Genomic DNA, 18,847 nt, shown 5'->3' with positions numbered 1-18,847 from the left:
CAATTTTGAAGTTATTTACATTTAAAAATAGTAAGGAGCATATGGTAATTAGCAAAAACAAATTGATGAATTCAAGCATAAAAATGTCCTTGTCAGTTTCTCACAGCAACCAATTATATAACTACAAAGAATTGTGTAAACTGTCTTACGGAAAACTGGAATTTAGACTCCTCACTCTGTAATCATCGGTGGAAATATTAGTTACTTCAGTCGGTTTGGGAGCAAAAGAATAGGGCTGCCTCTCCAATGCATTAATTTCATTGATAATTATTTCTTGAAATTTCAAACGCACTGCACGATTGCCAGAACGAGGCAGACTTCAAGTCAGGCAGCATACTTGCTAGAAACAAGAGGTCTTCATCCTTTCCTTCGGCCATATCTTTCTGAAGAAATTCCAATTTTTGCTTTTCTATTGCTATCAAGGCTTTATTCTTAGTCAATATTGTGTCAATATCAGGGTGTCACCTTTTTCTTTTCTCTCTACGCATACTCTTAGTGCTTACCGATGACACGTGCGAAAGCATCTCATCCTGAGGTAATGTCTCTGAAGAAGGTGGTGTAGGGCAATCTTGAGTTCTAGGGACTACATTTGCTATTTCTGCAGACAAGGAGTAGTTGAATGAAGAAACTCCTAGACTGCAACTTCTAGCTTCTGATATCGTATCACACAGGAAACTCATCAGTAGAAAAAAATGCCAAAAGCTAATTGTCGTCCCATCTCCACCAGCACCAGATCTCGGAATTTCAATTTTGTTATGACAAACAATGTTGAAATATGCGACTATCCCTCTAAGTATGCCATTTTAGTTCGTATTCCAAATTTGCTAATTCTCACCGGCTGTATTTAAGGTTTTTCAGTTTTACTTACTTACTCATATACATATTAGGGTGATATCTTAATACAGTTCTAGACACTTTGCCAGCTGTTAGTTTTCTGAATGCTTAACCCATCCCTGAAAGAGAAATAAATGGAAAGGAACAAGTCCATTTATCATAAAAGCTCTATATTTTAGAAGACAATAATATTACATTTAGTCTCCTTTTCAGATTTCTTGCAAGTGGCGACTTGTTTCCATCTCTCTCCCTTCGTTTTAGAGTGGGGAGATCTACAGTAGCAGCTATTGTCAAGGATACCTGTAAAAAAGATGGGAGGTCCTGCACGAAGAGTATATACCGGAGCCAACAACAGAACTATGGTATGATGTAAAATAGTACTCTTCGAAATGGAATTTCCCTAATTGCATCGGCAGTATAGACTCAAAACATATTTAAGTGAAATGTCTGATTACAAACAGTATTTTTCAATAGTGCTTCAGGCTGTGGCTGATGCTGACCACAGATTAATTGCAGTTGATGTGGATGCTGCAAGCCGCCAGACTGATGGAAGTACATTCAGAACATCTTCATTGTTTCAAAAATTAGAAGCTGGAATTTTTAATGTGCCTCATCACACGGAATTGCCGGAGACACCGCAAAAGATTCCATTTGTCTGTGTAAGTGATAAAGCATATCCTCCCTTACCATATTTGACGAGACCGTTCCCTAGAAGAAACTTAAATGATAAACAACTTGTGTTCAATTACCGCCTATCCAGAGCAAGAAAATGCGTAGAATGGGCTTTTGGGACCACGAGTGCTAAATGGAGAATTTTACACAAACCGATTGAAACGATGATCTTGCAGTTTCTATTGAGAATTCTACTCGAGTATTACCCAATTTTATTATTGCTGAAGAGGGTATTGATCCTCGTTTCAGGAGGTTAGAAGCCGCGAAGCGGCCCTAGGCCCCTAGTTTCGTGAGGAAACATGACCGGTCTGGATGGTTAGGATTCTTGCCGTGGACAAGACCATTGGTCTGGATGGTTAGAAGCCGCGAAGCGGCCCTAGGCCTCTAGTTTTGTGTGGAAACAAGATTGGTCTGGACGTGCGGACAGTCAGAACCCGGACAAGACCATTTAACGTAGTATTAGGAGGATAGGTTACCTAGGAGAATAATGGACTCTGCTATGGAGGGTAAGAGAAGTAGAGGGAGACCAAGATGACTATGGTCAGACTCGAACAATTTAATGATGAGAGGTATAGAACTAGATGAGGCCACAACACTAGTTGCAAATCGAGGATTGTAGCGACGTTTAGTAAATTCACAGAGGCTTGCAGACTGAACGCTGAAAGGCATAACAGTCTTTAATGATAATGTATGTATGTATGTATGTATGTATGTTAAATTATTGCTGTTGTGTATTTCACATTGTTTCCTTTACAAGGTGTTTTTTTGTTTGTGTCTATTCAGCCGGGGTTGGTAACGCAATGTATTTATCAGCATTGATGGCAATGACATCACATTCTTTTCACGTTGACCAATGAGAATGCAAGTAGTTACTTTAGCCATGGCCGATGCTCCTCTCACACACACACGCACGCACTTTGTCTGTACATTGCTCAGAATTTAAAAAGGATGGTATTTCTGTATCAGTCGTGTCCACAGTAACAAGGAAATGCACTTTTTAATTTTCTGTAATTTCTTTGTCTGTATGTACACGCATAACGAGAAAAAGGCTGAAAATAATTTAATGAAAATTGATATGTAAAGTCGGGGAATAAGTTGCTACAATCTAGGCCATAAATGATTTTATTCACGCTTAGTCACATGGTAGTTTAGGGGAAGGCCTAAAATTTAATTCTCAAATATTTATGTTATTAGTGGTTGTATCTAAATGAAAATCAGTATACAAGTCTATAATTGAGGCCATAAATTTATTCACGCTGAGTGAAACTGTAGTTTAGGGGAAGGCCTAACATTTTATTCTCAAATATTTGTTATTAGTGGTCGTATTGATAAATACCACATAACTGAAGTTATATAGTATTAAATCCGATCATTTATGTCTGATACATTTGTTACCGTACTGGCTATGATCACAGAGATAGTCATGAATTTGGACTTTTGTTACCAAGTCCATATCAGCGGCGAGTCGTGAGAAAACGGATAAACAGAATTTAATGAAAATCGGTAGGTAAATTTGGAGAATAAGGAACTGCAGCCCGTGCTATAAATACTTTTATAAGGCGCCCTAATATCACAGAGTTGAAAGAAAACAATGTGAAGGCCTTCAATATAGAAAGCTCGTAAAACCGATCAACAATAACATTACGTTGACCATTGTTTCTTATGTGCTTTGTGTCTTCTGTTGTCACTCAACTCTGATAGATAAGATTGCTGCTGCATACCGAGTATTTTTTAAATGTGCCTTAGATTGCACCGACACAGATAGGTCTTATGGTGACAATGGGATAGGAAAGGGCTAGAAGTGTGAAGGAAGTAGCCTCGGCCACAATTAAGGTACAGCCCCAGCATTTGCCTGGTGTGTAAATGGGATAAAACTGAATACCATCTTCAGTGCTGCCGACAATGGGGTTCGAATCCACTATCTCCCAGATTCAAGCTCACAGAAGACCCTAACCACATGACCAACTCGCCCGGTCATACGAGTGTAACAGCCTGCCTGAATATTGGGGGGGGGGGGGGGGGAAGTAGCTGGGGAGTTAGATAACCTCCTTCAGCATGACATTCATCTGGTTCATAAATTTTCTGATATTACTGGTACGTAACACTGGTTCATCATAGCATTCGAGTTATTCTGAGGCACTGATTGGAATAAGCAGTGTGCATATTTAACAGAATGGCAGAGGAGCGTTAACGGCTGCCTGCGGCCTGGTCATTCCTGTTCTGGAACTTTGTACTGTTAGAACGGCACCATAGTACTGTTCGTTAAAAGTGAGAAAATGTCCGGTTTTTCGTTTGTTTGAGTATTTTATGTGATATTGCTTTTATTTGCTACTTTCCTACTGACGGTTTTGTAATGACCTGTGTTGACTTCAGTTAGGAAAACCACAAGGTCAGTCTTTGAGAAACCCGTAGCAAAGCACGGGTACTTCAGCTAGTTAGGTTATAAAACTAAATGTACTTTTGGGGGCGGGATGGTGGGTTCCTAGACATCGCAATGAACACATCTCTCCTCTAAAAGAAATTCCAAGTAAGATTTGCATTATTTTCGCTTCGTTATAATTTTAAGAACTCTGGGCTGCGGAAGGAAAAATTATACCAGGACAAACAGCTTTTTGCAATCAAAGTGAACACTGACTTTAAAAAAATAAGTATTTTGATTTATAAAAAAAAGCATTCCCAACTGGAGTAAGGGGTCAGTTGAGAAAATATTCATAAAAACCCACTAACAACTTATACAGGGATATTCTTTTATCTATTCATGGGACTGTCACTTGCACTGTGAGCTTGTCACCCACCAAGCACTTTGCCGTAATGCAGCCAGTGATCACCCGTTACCGAGTCAGTGTTTTTGCACAAGATTTCCTGTACTTTATGAAGGTATTATGTATATATATACACACACATGCTCACATAATGAAAATGGCAATGCGCATTACGGCAAAGTGCTTTGCAGGATACAAGGTGGGTGAGAGACAATCTTCTGCGTACATAAAAGATAATGCTGTGTACATGTTACTGACTGTTACAAGTAACTAGGTCTGTGCTCAGGATTACTGGCAATGCCTCCCACTTCAAACACAGGCAGGAAAGCTTAGTGCAGTGCCTAGGTGTCACATGCAACCCTCTTACAATGAAACCTCCCCAGATTGATGCTCCTCAAACACATTTTTATGTTCCAACTGAAACGGAAATCAATTCTTGTTTAAAGGCACACACATAAATACACTAACCCATGTATTACAAAAATTAGTTTAGAGTATCATACAGAATAAAGGAGATAGTAAAGGATGTACAAGCAACAAAATGTAATGATTAATGTACTGGTAGTAAGAGTGAGGGGAAAGATTAAAAAGAGTGTCTTTGAAAATTCAATAAAAATCTACACCAGGGACAAGAGGAACTGGGGAGATTTGAAATTAGTTAGCAAAGCTGAAGCTCCAACTGACAACTATTACGGGCTAGTTTTGAACACATAATTCATGTAAAGCCTGCCAGACTTCGAAGGAAGTTCAAAATGCTCTGTTGCAGGCCTACACTATTTGAGAGTTAATATAGTAAACTAAAAATAATACACAACTTATATTGGATAAACTGCTTTCCAAAACCAGGACAACTCCCAGGTGTAGATAAATTGTCATCACTTCGATGTCCCTGAAGTTATTCCCCCCCAATTTGTTTTACATCATACCAACACAGGTAGGTCTTACGGTGATGGATTAGGAAAGGGTCTAGAAGTTTGAAGGAAGCAGCCGTGGCCTTAAGGTACAGCCCCAGCATTTGCATTGTGTGAAAATGGGAAACTACCTTCAGAACTGCCGGCAGTGGGGTTCAAACCCACTATCTCCCGATTGCAAGCTCACAGCCGCACATCCTTAACCGCGCGGCCACCTGCTTGGAAGAAGTTTTGTTGTAATAGGTCCGGGGATTAAGAAGGAAAGGCAAATCTTGATGTAACACTCACCAGTATGAAAAACACAATCATAGTTGGCACCAATGGACTGCCATTGGGTGAATATTTGCCAAACGTCACTCCCTTAAGACTGTATAAAAAGTCCTAAAACGATGAGGCAATGTTACACACTAATCACCATTGTAGTCGGAAGGAAGAACAATGGCAAGAATAAGCGTATTTCATTAATAACAATCACGTACATGCTTACGGATAGATTGTGCTATTGTAATTCTTGTGATTATTTCTGAAGGAGAAATAATGACATTTTTGAATACATTCCGTAACCAACCTGTGCACAATAAAAACACAACTAAATGAAACCTGTAATCACCCTAGCTGGGTCTGACCTCAACTTGGTAGGATCGAACTTAGCCCAATCTGGTGGCGTTTGAAGGCCCTCAAATAACAGCCTCGTGTCTGCAGATGTAATGACACGTGTAAGAACTCTTGCGAGTCTAAATTCCGGCACCTGTGTCTCCGAGAATCATAAGGAAGTAGTTAGTGGGACGTAAAAATCAACATTATTATTGTAATCTGGACAATGGAAGAGATACGACTCTTCGAAGAAGGAAGGTACCGGCAAAAAGATATAAGGGGTCACGAAATCCGTGAAAATGAAACACCCCGTAGTTCTCATAAACTTAATACAGTCGGTGTCGGAAAGGAACAAGAATTGACCAAGGGAGGTCGGAAAGGAAATACGAAAGCAAGGATCCTGGCACAAGTGAAAACAATATTATACTCGGCTAAGACCCGTGGTTGTCAACCAACGTTCCCTAGTTTCTCGTACGACAGGCAGGGCTATGTATGCATTTTACCTCCATCCCTCTTCGGGGGCCAAACGGCATTTCATTTACCTTCACCCACAGGGGGCTTAATTAGTCTCCAGAACAGGAAATCGAAATTACTGAATTTCTACCTTGTAATCACCCTACAGAATGCTAGAGACATAAAGCCACTTTCCGGCACTAACGTGGGGACTTGCGCTACAAGACCCCCTTCCTTGATCACAGTTGAATGGTTTTGTCACTAACCAGACATAACCACCAATCCAGACCAATTGTTCTGTCTCTAGCCGGACCTAACCAATCCAGACCAATGGCTTTGTCATAAAGTGCTGCAGTAACTGAACTTTTGCTGGATAAGCAACACATTTAAATGTGTCCATGGCTAGCCATAATGTTTGGTCCAGGGGAAACCAAGTGTGCAATTTAAAATCTTGACACTGAATTACAGATTGCGCTGATGTCACAATTTATACAAAGGAAATAATTAATTTTTACGGTAGGATTGATAACATCTGAATAGTTCAGGGCTAGCCATAATTTTCTAAAAAGTAGAACTATTGCTCCAGTGTAGGCAAATGCTGAAAAATTACTTTATACATGCATAAAGCAAATCTAACGAATAAAGAATGAATTGTAGCAAAATTGAGCAGGGTTATATTAAAAAAACACCAGTTGGATAATTTTATGCACATTGAGTTAGCACAATATCATGTCCCAACTTGCACTATGTGCATTAAGTTTGTTTAGAATAGTCGCATAATGATCTTGATCTCTTTTTGCAAAACTGCAAGTGGTATCTTCCACAACTCTCTCCACACAGTTCACACATACAGGAATCGGAAGTTTAATGGAATCTCGCATATATGCAAAATGAATGATTGAAACCATGGCGTGCAAACCTGGTGACCACATGTCCCAACTTGCAGTTAGAGTCCACTTCCTTTTCGTCATGTCAGTGCCATGAAATTTCCACCAAACAAATTCTTTTTTGTTCTAGTCTTGTTAATGCACATTTAAGTGTGGTCGTTAAAGGCAGAAGAATTTTATTTCTGATCACTTGTATTAGTATTTTGTTAGTTCATATACACGTTTCGATCGAGTGAAAACTGTTTGAAAATGATTGCAATTGATAAGACAAGGACCATTTTATTAACTAGTGTAAAAGTTTACTTACAGCATGATTAATATGAAGTTTCAGCCGTCTCTGCGCCAGTTTTTTGAGTTCTTTTAATACAAGACACATTCGCTACAGGACGTGGTGTTCTCTTGAGGAATGGAGCCTTCACTTTCTCTAGGGTTTCTAGATCAGTTATTTTTAAATGGTCCCAGGTAAGTTCTATTCCATATGTTAAAACCATTATTTTCGCTTGAAATAGTTTTATTGTGGTGGTCAAGGATAATTGTTATCGACTTGGGATATCTTTCACGACTAGTCACTGCGGTTGCTTTTTCGTTAACATGTATACAGAAGGTGATCCGGGTCATTTGGAGGCAAATGCACAGATATATGAAACAACCTAAAAAAGCCATCACTTTTTCAGGGGTACAATATTAATTTTTAAGTTTTTAAAAATGTCCGATGTGTAAAAATACATTATTATTATTATTGGTGTGTTAACAATATATTCAGAGCAAAGAGTCGCAACAGGAGGCTTTATGTCCGAGTACAAATTGGTCACCATTGGTCTCCAATGGTTTTGTTCTAGAGAGCAACCATTCCTTGCATGGTATTAGAAGGGTGACAGGCAAACAATGCAATCCACACACTCAATTGATCGAGACTCAACTTGATGCAATGTCACCACCATTTGCTAGCCAGGCCCAGGTGGTTCAAAAGTTTTAAAATAAAACATGCAGTTAGGAATGTAGCTGAACACTGCAACAAAAACAAGTCTGGCAATCGTTTTAGTCAGAAATAAAATCTAAAAGAGCACTAGTAGAAGTCTTGTAGGACAGGAGTGAGATAAGCTTAGAGAGGCTACCGTGCAATAACAGAACATGTCAGTTACCCTAGATGTGACAATGGGTGTGTTGGAGCGCTATCACACAGAACAAACACTTCATCAAGTTCCAAAAGTATAGACGTGAGAAATGCTCACTTGTCCAAATACACCATACACAAGCTTTCATACATGACTAAAAACAATTCGAAAATTATTATGATTGGCAAGACTCTTTTCTTCTTATTTACTAGTACAAAAGTTTACTTACAGCATGATCAATATGAAGTTTCAGCCGTCTCTGTGTCACAGTTTTTTGAATTCTTTTGCTATAAGACGCATTCCCTGCAGGGCGCAGACATCTTTCACCATCATCAACAAGGCAGCAAATCTGATCAGGAGGCCCTCTTGAATCTTCTTCGCCAGTACTAAATCCATTCATTTTGAATGAGTCATTAGGTTAAAACACAGGCTAGAAATGTGTCCAATTCACCGTCACCGACTCGCAAGTGTATTCCCTACGAGTCCTACTTGTCATTCGGAAGTCTTGAAGTATCGCACAGACACATCATAACCTAGACGGTACTTTCACATAAATATAATTCTACAGCTAGTTTGATATACTTAAGTTTCGATGGAAATTAATTAAAATAAACCACACGTAAACAATGCCATACTTCACCGTTCAAAACAGTTCTTCCTACCACTTCACTCAAAGATGAATATGACTTCACGGAACAGAGCGAACTCTACCGCAGGTGATAATCATTGTAATGGCGAAACGATTTGTGTTGACATGACATGAGTGCCAAGAACATGATTGGTCGATTCAAACAAGCCACGCCTCTGTATGATTATATCCAATGTGAAGAGTTCTAAAGCATAAACTTCGTTGATAAATGTCAAGCATGTTCCGAATTCATTGATTGAAAAGTATAATTACGGAAATGTTATTCTGTATTCATGTAATTAAAAATAACTCTGTAAATTATGAATTAAACTTGTGTTTAACGCCAGTTTATTTAAGTCTTAGGTATTACCGCGTAAATACATTCTCAATCTACGATTGGTCCCCGTATTACACTTTATATTACACAAAAGACGTTTGGTGATTGGTGAAGTTTTTGCGGCCTATCCAAAATTGACCAATGAAAAACGGTAGGTTTCTCCTATGTTACTTCCATGTACCGCATAAGTGGCGTGGGGTCGCGATATTCGTAGCAAGCTATCCTTTAGTCGTTGGAAGCTAGTACAGGTAAGAATATTTGTATATTTCATATGTTCGATGGTGTCAGATGTAGAAATTTATTTTATAAACAGCTTATAATGTGTTCTATTTTGTGTGCAAAGCGTACGTCTTTGCAGTGTTTTGAAATAAGGAAACTAAATTGTAGAAGTCTGCATTCTGTTACTCGTATACAACCGTCAACGAAATGGCTGCCATAAGCTTAACATTAGGAAAAGGTGTGAAGAAATAATTTTTTTACCGTGAAACTACGTGGCGTATCATCTTGATATTGTAGAATATCCAAGCCGGATTATTACTGTATTTATTCCATCAGTTTGGTAAGGCTTCATTCATTTTAATGTATAATTTCAGCATTTTGCATCTATATCTTTTGTTCAAGTGAAGCCAAGGCCGTGTGAGTACGGGCTCCATTTACCATTGAGTTAAGCTGGCCTCTATACTAACGTATGGTGCTGTACGCTTGCCCAGTTAGGAAGCATCGTTCAATTTTATTGTGCTAGGCATGTATAAAGGATAATGACATACCATTTGGAGTAATATTTATTGTTCATTAAGGAAAATTAGGGATACTTTCAGTCATGATGTTTGGATTATCGACATCTGTGTAGTATTTTTTGTTTTGAAATGTTTTCATGTGGACTAGCAATACATCGCTGTGGGCCGCGTCCTATGCCATTTGATGCCGAACCGGCTGCTTAGGTTAAGGTGACTTGTAGTACCGGTGGATATTTTAGGTAAAGAATAATACTTTTTTTTAGCAAAATGGCGATGAAGCTGTGATATAAAATGGCGGGAAGGAGATTTGAAGGTCATACAAGAAATTTAGAGGAGAAATGGTCTGTGATTGTAGTTTTTTCAAGTGTTGTAATTGATGGATAATTGATCGTGATATCTTTTTAAAATAATTACTGGTTGTATTGGGGCCAATCATTCAACTTGCTTTTTAGGTTTATAATTTTATTCGAAGTATCTTTTTAGTTCTGTAACTGCGAGTATGGAATGCTGGACTTCATACAAGACAACCTGTTCCTCCCTCCCTGCTCATTTCATTGCACAAATTGATCAGCTGAAGTACAGATTTGTTCTTCGGTTATAATATTGTGCTAGATTAACTGTGTAGACAGCCAAAGCAGATTTGTGAAACTCTGCTTGTGTAAACCTACACACAAACTTGGTTTCATTCTTGACATTTACTAATTTCTTAGTTTTAGATTAATCGGCTAGTAGCAGTATCTTTTATATTACATAAACCTGTTATTAGTGAGTCTTTCTAATTGTATTGGAGATCTTACATATGTGAATAATGACCGGACATTTGCATCAGATACGCTCGTTTCACTTCGGATGCTGAGCCGGTTCATTTTCAGTGGATTGCCGAGATTCATATCACCATTTCTCTATTACTAAACTTACCCTAATTTCAAAGTATGTATTAAGCTTCATTTGTTTTTGAGGTGTTTTCGCAGATTAGTTGAGCAGGCACCTTCAGTAGTAATCGTTCCTTTTTAATTAGGTTTTATAGAATGTCACATTGAAGTAAACTATTAATAGAAATTGCCATTGCTGTGTTAACTGAGGAAGAGAGAACGTTCACTCAGGCAATTAGTGGCCTATTTGAACTATTGCATTTATTAGCCATAAATTGTAAGTCCAGTATTGCTGCCGGCTTTTACTGATATCCGTCCGGCGGGGGTGTGTGAGGGGGGGGAGGGTGAGATGTTAAATTCACCCCTTTATTCTCCCCCACCCTTGTCATTCGCCTGTGACGCTCAACTGTACCGCTTCCCTGCAAGCGAAGGCATCGGCCTAGGCTTCGTTTGGTTGCGCTCGGTACGGTCAGACTACCCCCCAGGCAAACCTCAGCCCTGGGAATGCGTCCTACGTCTTATTGACCGACTGGGACCGATGTTCATAGTAACGGCACGGCTTGCGGGGGGAGGGGAGGAGTGGTGGTTTCGTCGTATAATTCCGACCCAAGCCGCTGTGTGTCGAGTGCGCTGTACTAACCATTGGTCCTTAGAGCAATGTTGCCGTTATTCCTTCAGACAAGACATGAAGAAGCCGAAAAATTGTACAGATGTAGCTAGTTGCTGTTCTGGTAACAAAGCGTGATAATGCGTCAGATCCTTACCATTTTGTCAGTTAAGATAATTACGTATGAACTTCATACTTCGTTATGTTGCTGTACCGGCTGTAGTCATGGCTCTGACAGTATCTTCTGAATTCTTGTCCTGCCAAGACAACCCACACGTGTCTCATCCTTCCTTGAGACTGACGTTTGAGTAGTACAGCCGACGTTGGCTACTGGTTGTGGGAGTGGTTTAGGGCGAGGCTTCCACTAGTTATTCCCCACCCTCTTGTAAAGCTGGCTTCGGGTTGGTTGGCCCGTTCATCTTTTCCTTTGTGAGGTTTGCTCCTCGTGGATTGGCAACGTCGCAGTTGGACCCCCACATTAGGCGCACACCGCGATGGAGAGAGCTAGCCGATCCTCCCTCTCATTCCCTCTTCCCTTCCCCTCTTCCGCCTATGCTGAACGCTACGGAAAGTCCCCGCGCCTCTTGGTATTGCCTGGCCTTAACCAAGCTCTTGGGAAGGTGTAGTGTAGTGAAGCCATGTCGGAGCACCATCATGGTGCCTGGGGAACGCGGGAGGATGCGGTGTGGTGGCCTGGTGCGATAACGTCAACAGACTATCAGCATTCTCTTCAGTCGCATCATCACTTGCTCAATCAACAGCAGCAACTTGCGGCCCAACAGCAGCAGGCCGCTGCGGCGGCACAGCATCAAGCGCAACAAGATGCTGCTGTTGCCCGAAGCACCGCTGCGGCAACTCAACACCTCTTCTCGTATAAGATGGCAAGCAGTTTTCAGAACCCTGTTACGACAATGAGCCCTGCAACAGTTTCATCCTCTTCGCCTGTTGGTTCTTGCATGCGAGGTTACGATTATCGTATCGGTGACAGCGGGATGACAGGTGCAAGTGGTCGATCAGGAGACTCTTCTCTTACCGGAAATGCGGCAGCTGCTGCGGCGCATTGGTGGTATTCTGGCGGAATGACGAATACTATGCAGAATGTACATACGCCTCCTGCAGTGGTAGGTATTTGTCAAAGTCGCGTGCGCAGTTGACATGTCCCTCTTGTTGACTTCATGCACGTGTTTGTTTACGGTGTCTTTTACCTCGTAGGATTTTCTCGGGCTGCTGTCTCAAATATAAAAAGATGGCGCGGTAGATTTTTAGTATTGGTCCTACTGGTAGAGCCACTTGTCGTAGGAGTGATCTTGGCGTATTAGCGCATGTTCGTCAAAATCGTTACTGGTCGCTCCTCGCTGCAGCCGGCTCGTTCCGCTCTACCGGCTATGTTATTTGTTTACATCAGTCGTCGCCACGTGCATCGGAGCCCACGAGAATAGAACCGGTTGGAGATCCTTACAACAGTCTGTATCTTCCGTTGGTTGTATTAACTCGCTCTAATTCCGTTGACCACTTTTCAAATTTGTTTTACCAGTCTGCTGTGTGCTCGTAATTTTGAAAATTGTAGTTTGCGATGATCATGCCGAAATGCGTTGCAGTTTTCAGGACTGTTTTGCGAATTTCGTTGTGAAACATTTTTGCCGACAGGATCAATATCAATCAATACCGATCTGCATTTAGGGCAGTCGCCCAAGTGGCAGATTCCCTGTGTTTTCGTAGCCTTTTCTTGAATTCCGAAATTAGCTGCTGTATTTTTAGTTCTGCTTTTCCTAAGTGCCTGTGCGGCATGTAGTTTAGATCCTGATATTACGAACAACAGACAAAACTCGTGTTTTCATACTTTCTGGCTTTTTCTTGAAATTGACGGTCTAATGCGAAATTAAATTAATATATGGATTCGTTCCATTTCCTGGGGTGTGGTAGCTGTGTATCATCGCAGCCGGCGTTCTGGAGCTCCCGTGGTTCGAATCCAGATTCGTTGCTAGTCACATTTTAATTTAATGATTGTGCATTAAGTGAAACAGAATTTCGTTCCATATCTTGCACTCACTACAAAATACTATATCGCTCGCGTATTTCCTCACACAAGCAGTTCATAAAGGAGTTCAGTGTATATCTTTAAATTGCAGGCTGTCCCTTGGCTTCCTGGGTTATGACTAGAGCCCGGATTATATGTAATATATAAATGAGAAGTATGTAGCTGAAATCGACAAAATATGTAATAAATTGAAAATATGTTACTTAATGTTTAAGCTTTATTTGATGTATTCTTGTACATAGAAAAACTGCAGATGTTATTGAACCTCTTAATTTTCATTTGGAGGCACACTTAATAACTACCAGTAAATATTTTTCTAAATTTCCTGCCGTCATCAAAAGCAGTCTGTTAGGTTGTTCTTACTAGTATGTATATAGAAAAGACCTTTAAACTCCACATGCACTGGCACATATTTCATATTGCCCGACAAAGAAATATTTAATTGTAAACTTGCTCAAGCAAGGAAGGTCCTTGTTAAGAGAGAATAAATTTGATCTCATCAAACACAAATATGCTTATTAGAAAAATGTTTCTGAAAGGAAACATAGGCAAGAACCGGGGAACAAAAAAGGGCCCTGTTGACATGACATTAAACGGAGTACTGGCGAAGGGATCACAAAAGAAATATGATAGAACAATATGACAAAGTTTGTGCAGGGGAAGATTGATAAGACACAGCTCGAGATGCCCAAAACATGCACCGTCAACAGTGCTAAGGGATGCAATTCTTTAATACCTCACTTTTTAATTATTTTTAGATGTTAAACCATTTTAGTGTTTAATTAAAGAAACTTAATTTGATGTAAAATTAGTGAAAGTCAATTAGTTTTCCTTCAAATGCTCTGTATCCTTCAAAATATTTATTATGCATCAAAATTTGAAACTTGTAATAATTGGTTTTTTAAAGTGTAATTCACCAACATTTTAGCTTTTCTTGTACATACATGGTAACAATATGTAATTACATATAGTCTGGGTTCTAGTTACGATGCACATTAATGATAGAAGAATGTTGTGCTTATTTGTTTCAAATAGACCTTGATGGGTCTTAAACAAAAGTAAATTTGTGACGAATAGCAAATGTTAATAATACAGAATTTTGCACAATGTGCGTGGAATAATTCATTTTCACATAACTTCCTTAGAGAAGAACCGTGTCGTTAACACTACAGTACGCAATATGTCATGGCCGTCCACATAGTTCACACACACTGTATATCCAGGACGTCCATGAACCTACTACGCTGGCGTAGCAGTGGGGAGAGGTGATACTCCCAGGTGGCGGATACGGGGTGTCCTAACCGGCTTGCCGGCGGACTTGAGGGAAATAAAATGCCTCTCGCGGACCAAACACACTACCCCCTGTGGGTGGGGGACACAGATGAATACACCCACGGTATTCCCTGCCTGTCGTGAGAGGCGACTAAAAGGGGCGACCAAGGGATGATTGAATTAGAACCATGAAACTACTTTTGATTCGTACCATCACGCGGGGAACACCATAGGTTGCATGTACATGCGAGTAATACCACTATATTAGGTACGAAATAGTTTTGTGATTAGTAGCAGCCAAGAACCTGGCCTGGGGTTTTCCCGTACCCGTGCGTCGTACCACTATATATGAGCGACACCGTGGCTCTGCGTTGCCTGTGATTAGTACCCACTATTTGAGGAACACCATGGGATAGTGTGGTTAGTACACCTAGGTGAGGAAACTCATCGGTTTGCATTGGCTATGAGTGGCACCATTGTGTGAGAAACACCATAGGTTTGCGTTACCTATAAGAAGTACAATACTTGTGAGTAGTACCATCTTGTGTGGAACACCGTGAGTCTTTCGCTACTTTTGATTAGTACCCCAACATGACAAATACCATGGTTCTACTTTACTCGCGACATGTACCATTCTGTGGGGCCTTAGACGTGGATTTTGCACCCTGTAGACATCATTGTGCTTTATAAGTGGTCCCTTGGTCAGTAATACTATTATTTAGATCCCTTTTTTTCAGTCTGATCCACTGTTTTTTCTTGGGTGCATGTCCATCCATTCATTCTTCATGACATTTTATTTTGGTCAGTGGATGAATTTGAACTTTTTGTTTCATTTCGTACCATTAGGGGCCGATGAACTCGATGTTAGGCCCCTTTAAACAAGCAGCGTCATCATCTATCAGGGGCGTGGAACTTCCTCGCGGTACACACTCTGTGGTGAAACCCATGAACCGCAAAGCAGGTCACTGCACGTCGCAGCTATATACCGTTGGTTTGCTGTAACATTTACCAGTGGAAATCACACTCTGTATACGACTGTCACTGAAGAAGACAAGAGGCTAGAAGTCCATACTCCAGGAAACTAAATCAAGAGATTCTCACAAAGGCACGCAAAGACATAAATTGAAAATTTTAAGACATAATATACATTAGCAAGATACCCATGCTTTTGCTAGGGTTCTAAACTTAAAATATCCTTTAAATTTGAGAATCCACTGTCGGCTGAGCCTGTGGAAGATACCCTCAGTTCGTACATCAAACGGTTTTGGAGGAATGGTTACTTACCGGATTTAACTCATTTGAATCCCACATTTTTGGAATATTTAAAAACCGTGCTTTACTTAACATCTAGGGTGTAGATGCAATCAACCTGTGAAATTTTGACTTTGTACTTTGAACCGTATTGGAGGGGTAGGATGTTTTAACAATATATAACATCTAGGATGCAGAATACAAATCCCCATGTAAAAGTTTAACTTTGTCTGAAACTAATTTGGAAGAATGAATATAATTTTCAGTCAATCCCTAGCTAAACACCTTAGGGGAAAACATTTTGAAGTATTATATTTGACACAGAGGACTTGAAAGAATAACTTTCTTCTGAAGTTACAACTTCAATTTCCGGAACAAAACCCATATACCCCTTCTGGGGTTGAATGATTGAAAAATCTACAGTCATTTGTAATTTTGTCTTCATATGTTAAAACGGTTTTGGAGGAATGAATATTGTTTTCAGGTATTTTTCATTTTACTTTTACCTTCTATTTAACACATAGGATGTCATTTGAAATATTAACTTTGTAAGTCAAAGGGTTTCATACAAATTGTTTGTCATCACGTGTCTATTAGGGGTGTATAGTTACAAGACGACTGCATTTGAAATCTAAGCCATAGAATTGTGTATAGAGGGCAGCACCAATTGTTGTGAAACAGATAAAACTTCCTCTATTATTTACTATATGTATTACTGTAGGCTTGTGGAAATGTTATGAGTAATTTGGGAACAAGGCCAGAATGTGCCGACATATCTAAGACTTAAAACTTGTGGGATCTGCCTGGGTAGTAGGGGTTTTTAAATGGGAAGAAACTAAAATTAGTGAATAGTTAACCTACTTACCATTCTCTTATCTCATAACTTTCCTTCTGCTGCCTTCACTCCACCTATCTCCTCTTCTCATGACTTAAATTTTACATCGCATACATTTGCATTTTACACTAATTATCTTGCCTGTTATACATTCCTGGCGACAGGTCTATTTGTACCACCAGTCTCGAAGTATGTAGTCTTGTTGTTTTGCTAGTCCTCTAAATACAGTAGAACCCTGCTTAACCGAAATGCTCTGGCAAAATTGTATTTTAATATTTTGTTTTTACCCTCTTGTTCTTAGCTGTCGATATTAGTAATTCTCATGCTATATGTGCTGAGAGCTGCTAGGCAAACCCTATTTTTATGACATACCAGAATGCACCTGTAGCATAAAACAAAAGTTTTTTTCTTACCATCGGCAAAAGTTCAGAACAGGTTACATTTTCCAGCGCACGCATCTAGGCGAGATTGCACTGTCATTTGTTTCTGTCTTGCAAAGGGATTGATCGTGCGGTGGACAGAACTGTCAACCGTTCATATAAAGAACTAGTCCTAGTGCAGCGGCGCTACCTTTGAATTTACGAATCTCTTGACAAAGCCATTGGTCTGGATTGGTTAGGCCATTGGCCTGGATTAAGCAAAGGGGGTCTGGGGGCTTAAGCCCCCAGGTTAGAAGCCGCGAAGCGGCTCTAGTCCTCTAGTATCCCGCGTGACAAAGCCATTGGTCTGGGCAGTTGTTTCTTGTGTGCGGGTTGGTAATGGAATTCATTTACTTCATTGCTACGAGTGAAGTCATATACCATTGTGTCTTGCCCAATCAAAATGCCGGAACGTAGTTAGGCGATGGACTATGGCGCCGATGGACTATGGCGCGTGATAAATCGTATTAAGTTATAAAAGCAAAATTAAATCGTATTAAGTTATAAAAGCAAAATTACTCCTGGGGGACAGCCGGTGGGTTCTTAACTGTCGCAGTGAACACATCTCTCCTCTACAAGGTATTACACTTAAGATTTCCAACATATTACATCCTTATCATGCTATAAAAGTAATGTAACCTTACTTTCTACCCTTACCGTCTAGTTCGTTCCATGATACATTTTTTCTTGAACAAGCAGGAATTATTATTACTGTATTATTCATCATGAAGATTATATAAACTGTGTTTAATGTTGCTTCAGTTGCGGGAGTTTCATCTTGTTTACTGCTCAGACTATACTGCAGCTTCTGTTAGGAAATCGGGGAAGTCCTTCATATTTTTCTCACCCTAAGTCGTTCCATTGGCTTTGTTCTATACTGTAGTCTTTGTTGGGCAGAAATGACCAAGAACTTCATCTTCAGATTCCTCCAATATGGAACAAATCCAGGCAGAATTAGCTTCATCCATTGTTACACAGAAGAAAGTGTACTAAACTAACAATGCGAAGTTTGACAACAAAGACTAATGTTAAGTCGTGCTAGGTTTGCGAGACCCTGAACAGCCTGTACGTACAAAGTTTCCTAGGCAACTGAGAGCGGGCTACTGTGTTTGGTTGAGGGTGGAGAGACGAGAAGCTACCAGGGAGGGGGAAGCGCTCGGTGCATTCCAACAACAGGAACACCAATAAGTATGTCCGCCCGGGTCTCGTAGACCCATTGGGATCACTCCGGAGTTAACTTTTTTTGTCTGACTCAAAGTAATTACGTTCTTATAATTTGTAAAACTAGAGTCCCTTCTATGAGCTTGACTCTCACTTGCATAAAAGCAGTTCAGAAAATTTAAGACAATGAATATTAACTTGATTTATTTGCTGTATCTGAAATCTTACTGTAGGCCTAACTGTAAAGAGTAGAAACAAGATTAGCTTGACTGTTGTGAATGCAGCATGCTGCTGGAACCTTATGTATTCCTGTTTTGCTTGAAATTGATACATTCACATTCTGGAACTGATGTAGTTTAACACATGCCTCTAGCCAGTTGCCAGTCCATTTAGCAGTTTATTATTAATCATAACAAATTCCAAATCCGAAAATGAAAATCCTTATGTTTTAATGCCACAAAC

General features: G+C 40.0%; 2 protein-coding genes across 2 annotated transcripts in view; one reads left to right on the top strand and one right to left on the bottom strand.

The window, feature by feature from the left end:
* Sap30 (SIN3-associated polypeptide 30) overlaps positions 1-8,988 on the bottom strand; it is a 45,779-nt gene extending 36,791 nt beyond the window's left edge. The window contains exon 1 of the mRNA XM_067142733.2: positions 8,458-8,988. Coding sequence (XP_066998834.1) covers positions 8,458-8,628 — 171 coding nt within the window. The 5' untranslated portion in view covers positions 8,629-8,988. The remainder of the gene's footprint in view (positions 1-8,457) is intronic.
* A 3,044-nt stretch (positions 8,989-12,032) lies between these two features.
* LOC136866076 (high mobility group-T protein) overlaps positions 12,033-18,847 on the top strand; it is a 101,559-nt gene continuing 94,744 nt past the window's right edge. The window contains exon 1 of the mRNA XM_067142732.2: positions 12,033-12,530. Coding sequence (XP_066998833.1) covers positions 12,048-12,530 — 483 coding nt within the window. The 5' untranslated portion in view covers positions 12,033-12,047. The remainder of the gene's footprint in view (positions 12,531-18,847) is intronic.

This window comes from Anabrus simplex, chromosome 3 (assembly GCF_040414725.1).
Source record: "Anabrus simplex isolate iqAnaSimp1 chromosome 3, ASM4041472v1, whole genome shotgun sequence".
NCBI classification, from domain to species: domain Eukaryota; kingdom Metazoa; phylum Arthropoda; class Insecta; order Orthoptera; family Tettigoniidae; genus Anabrus; species Anabrus simplex.
The sequence above is the reverse complement of the archived record's forward strand: the minus strand, read 5'-3'. Positions and strand labels throughout refer to the sequence as shown.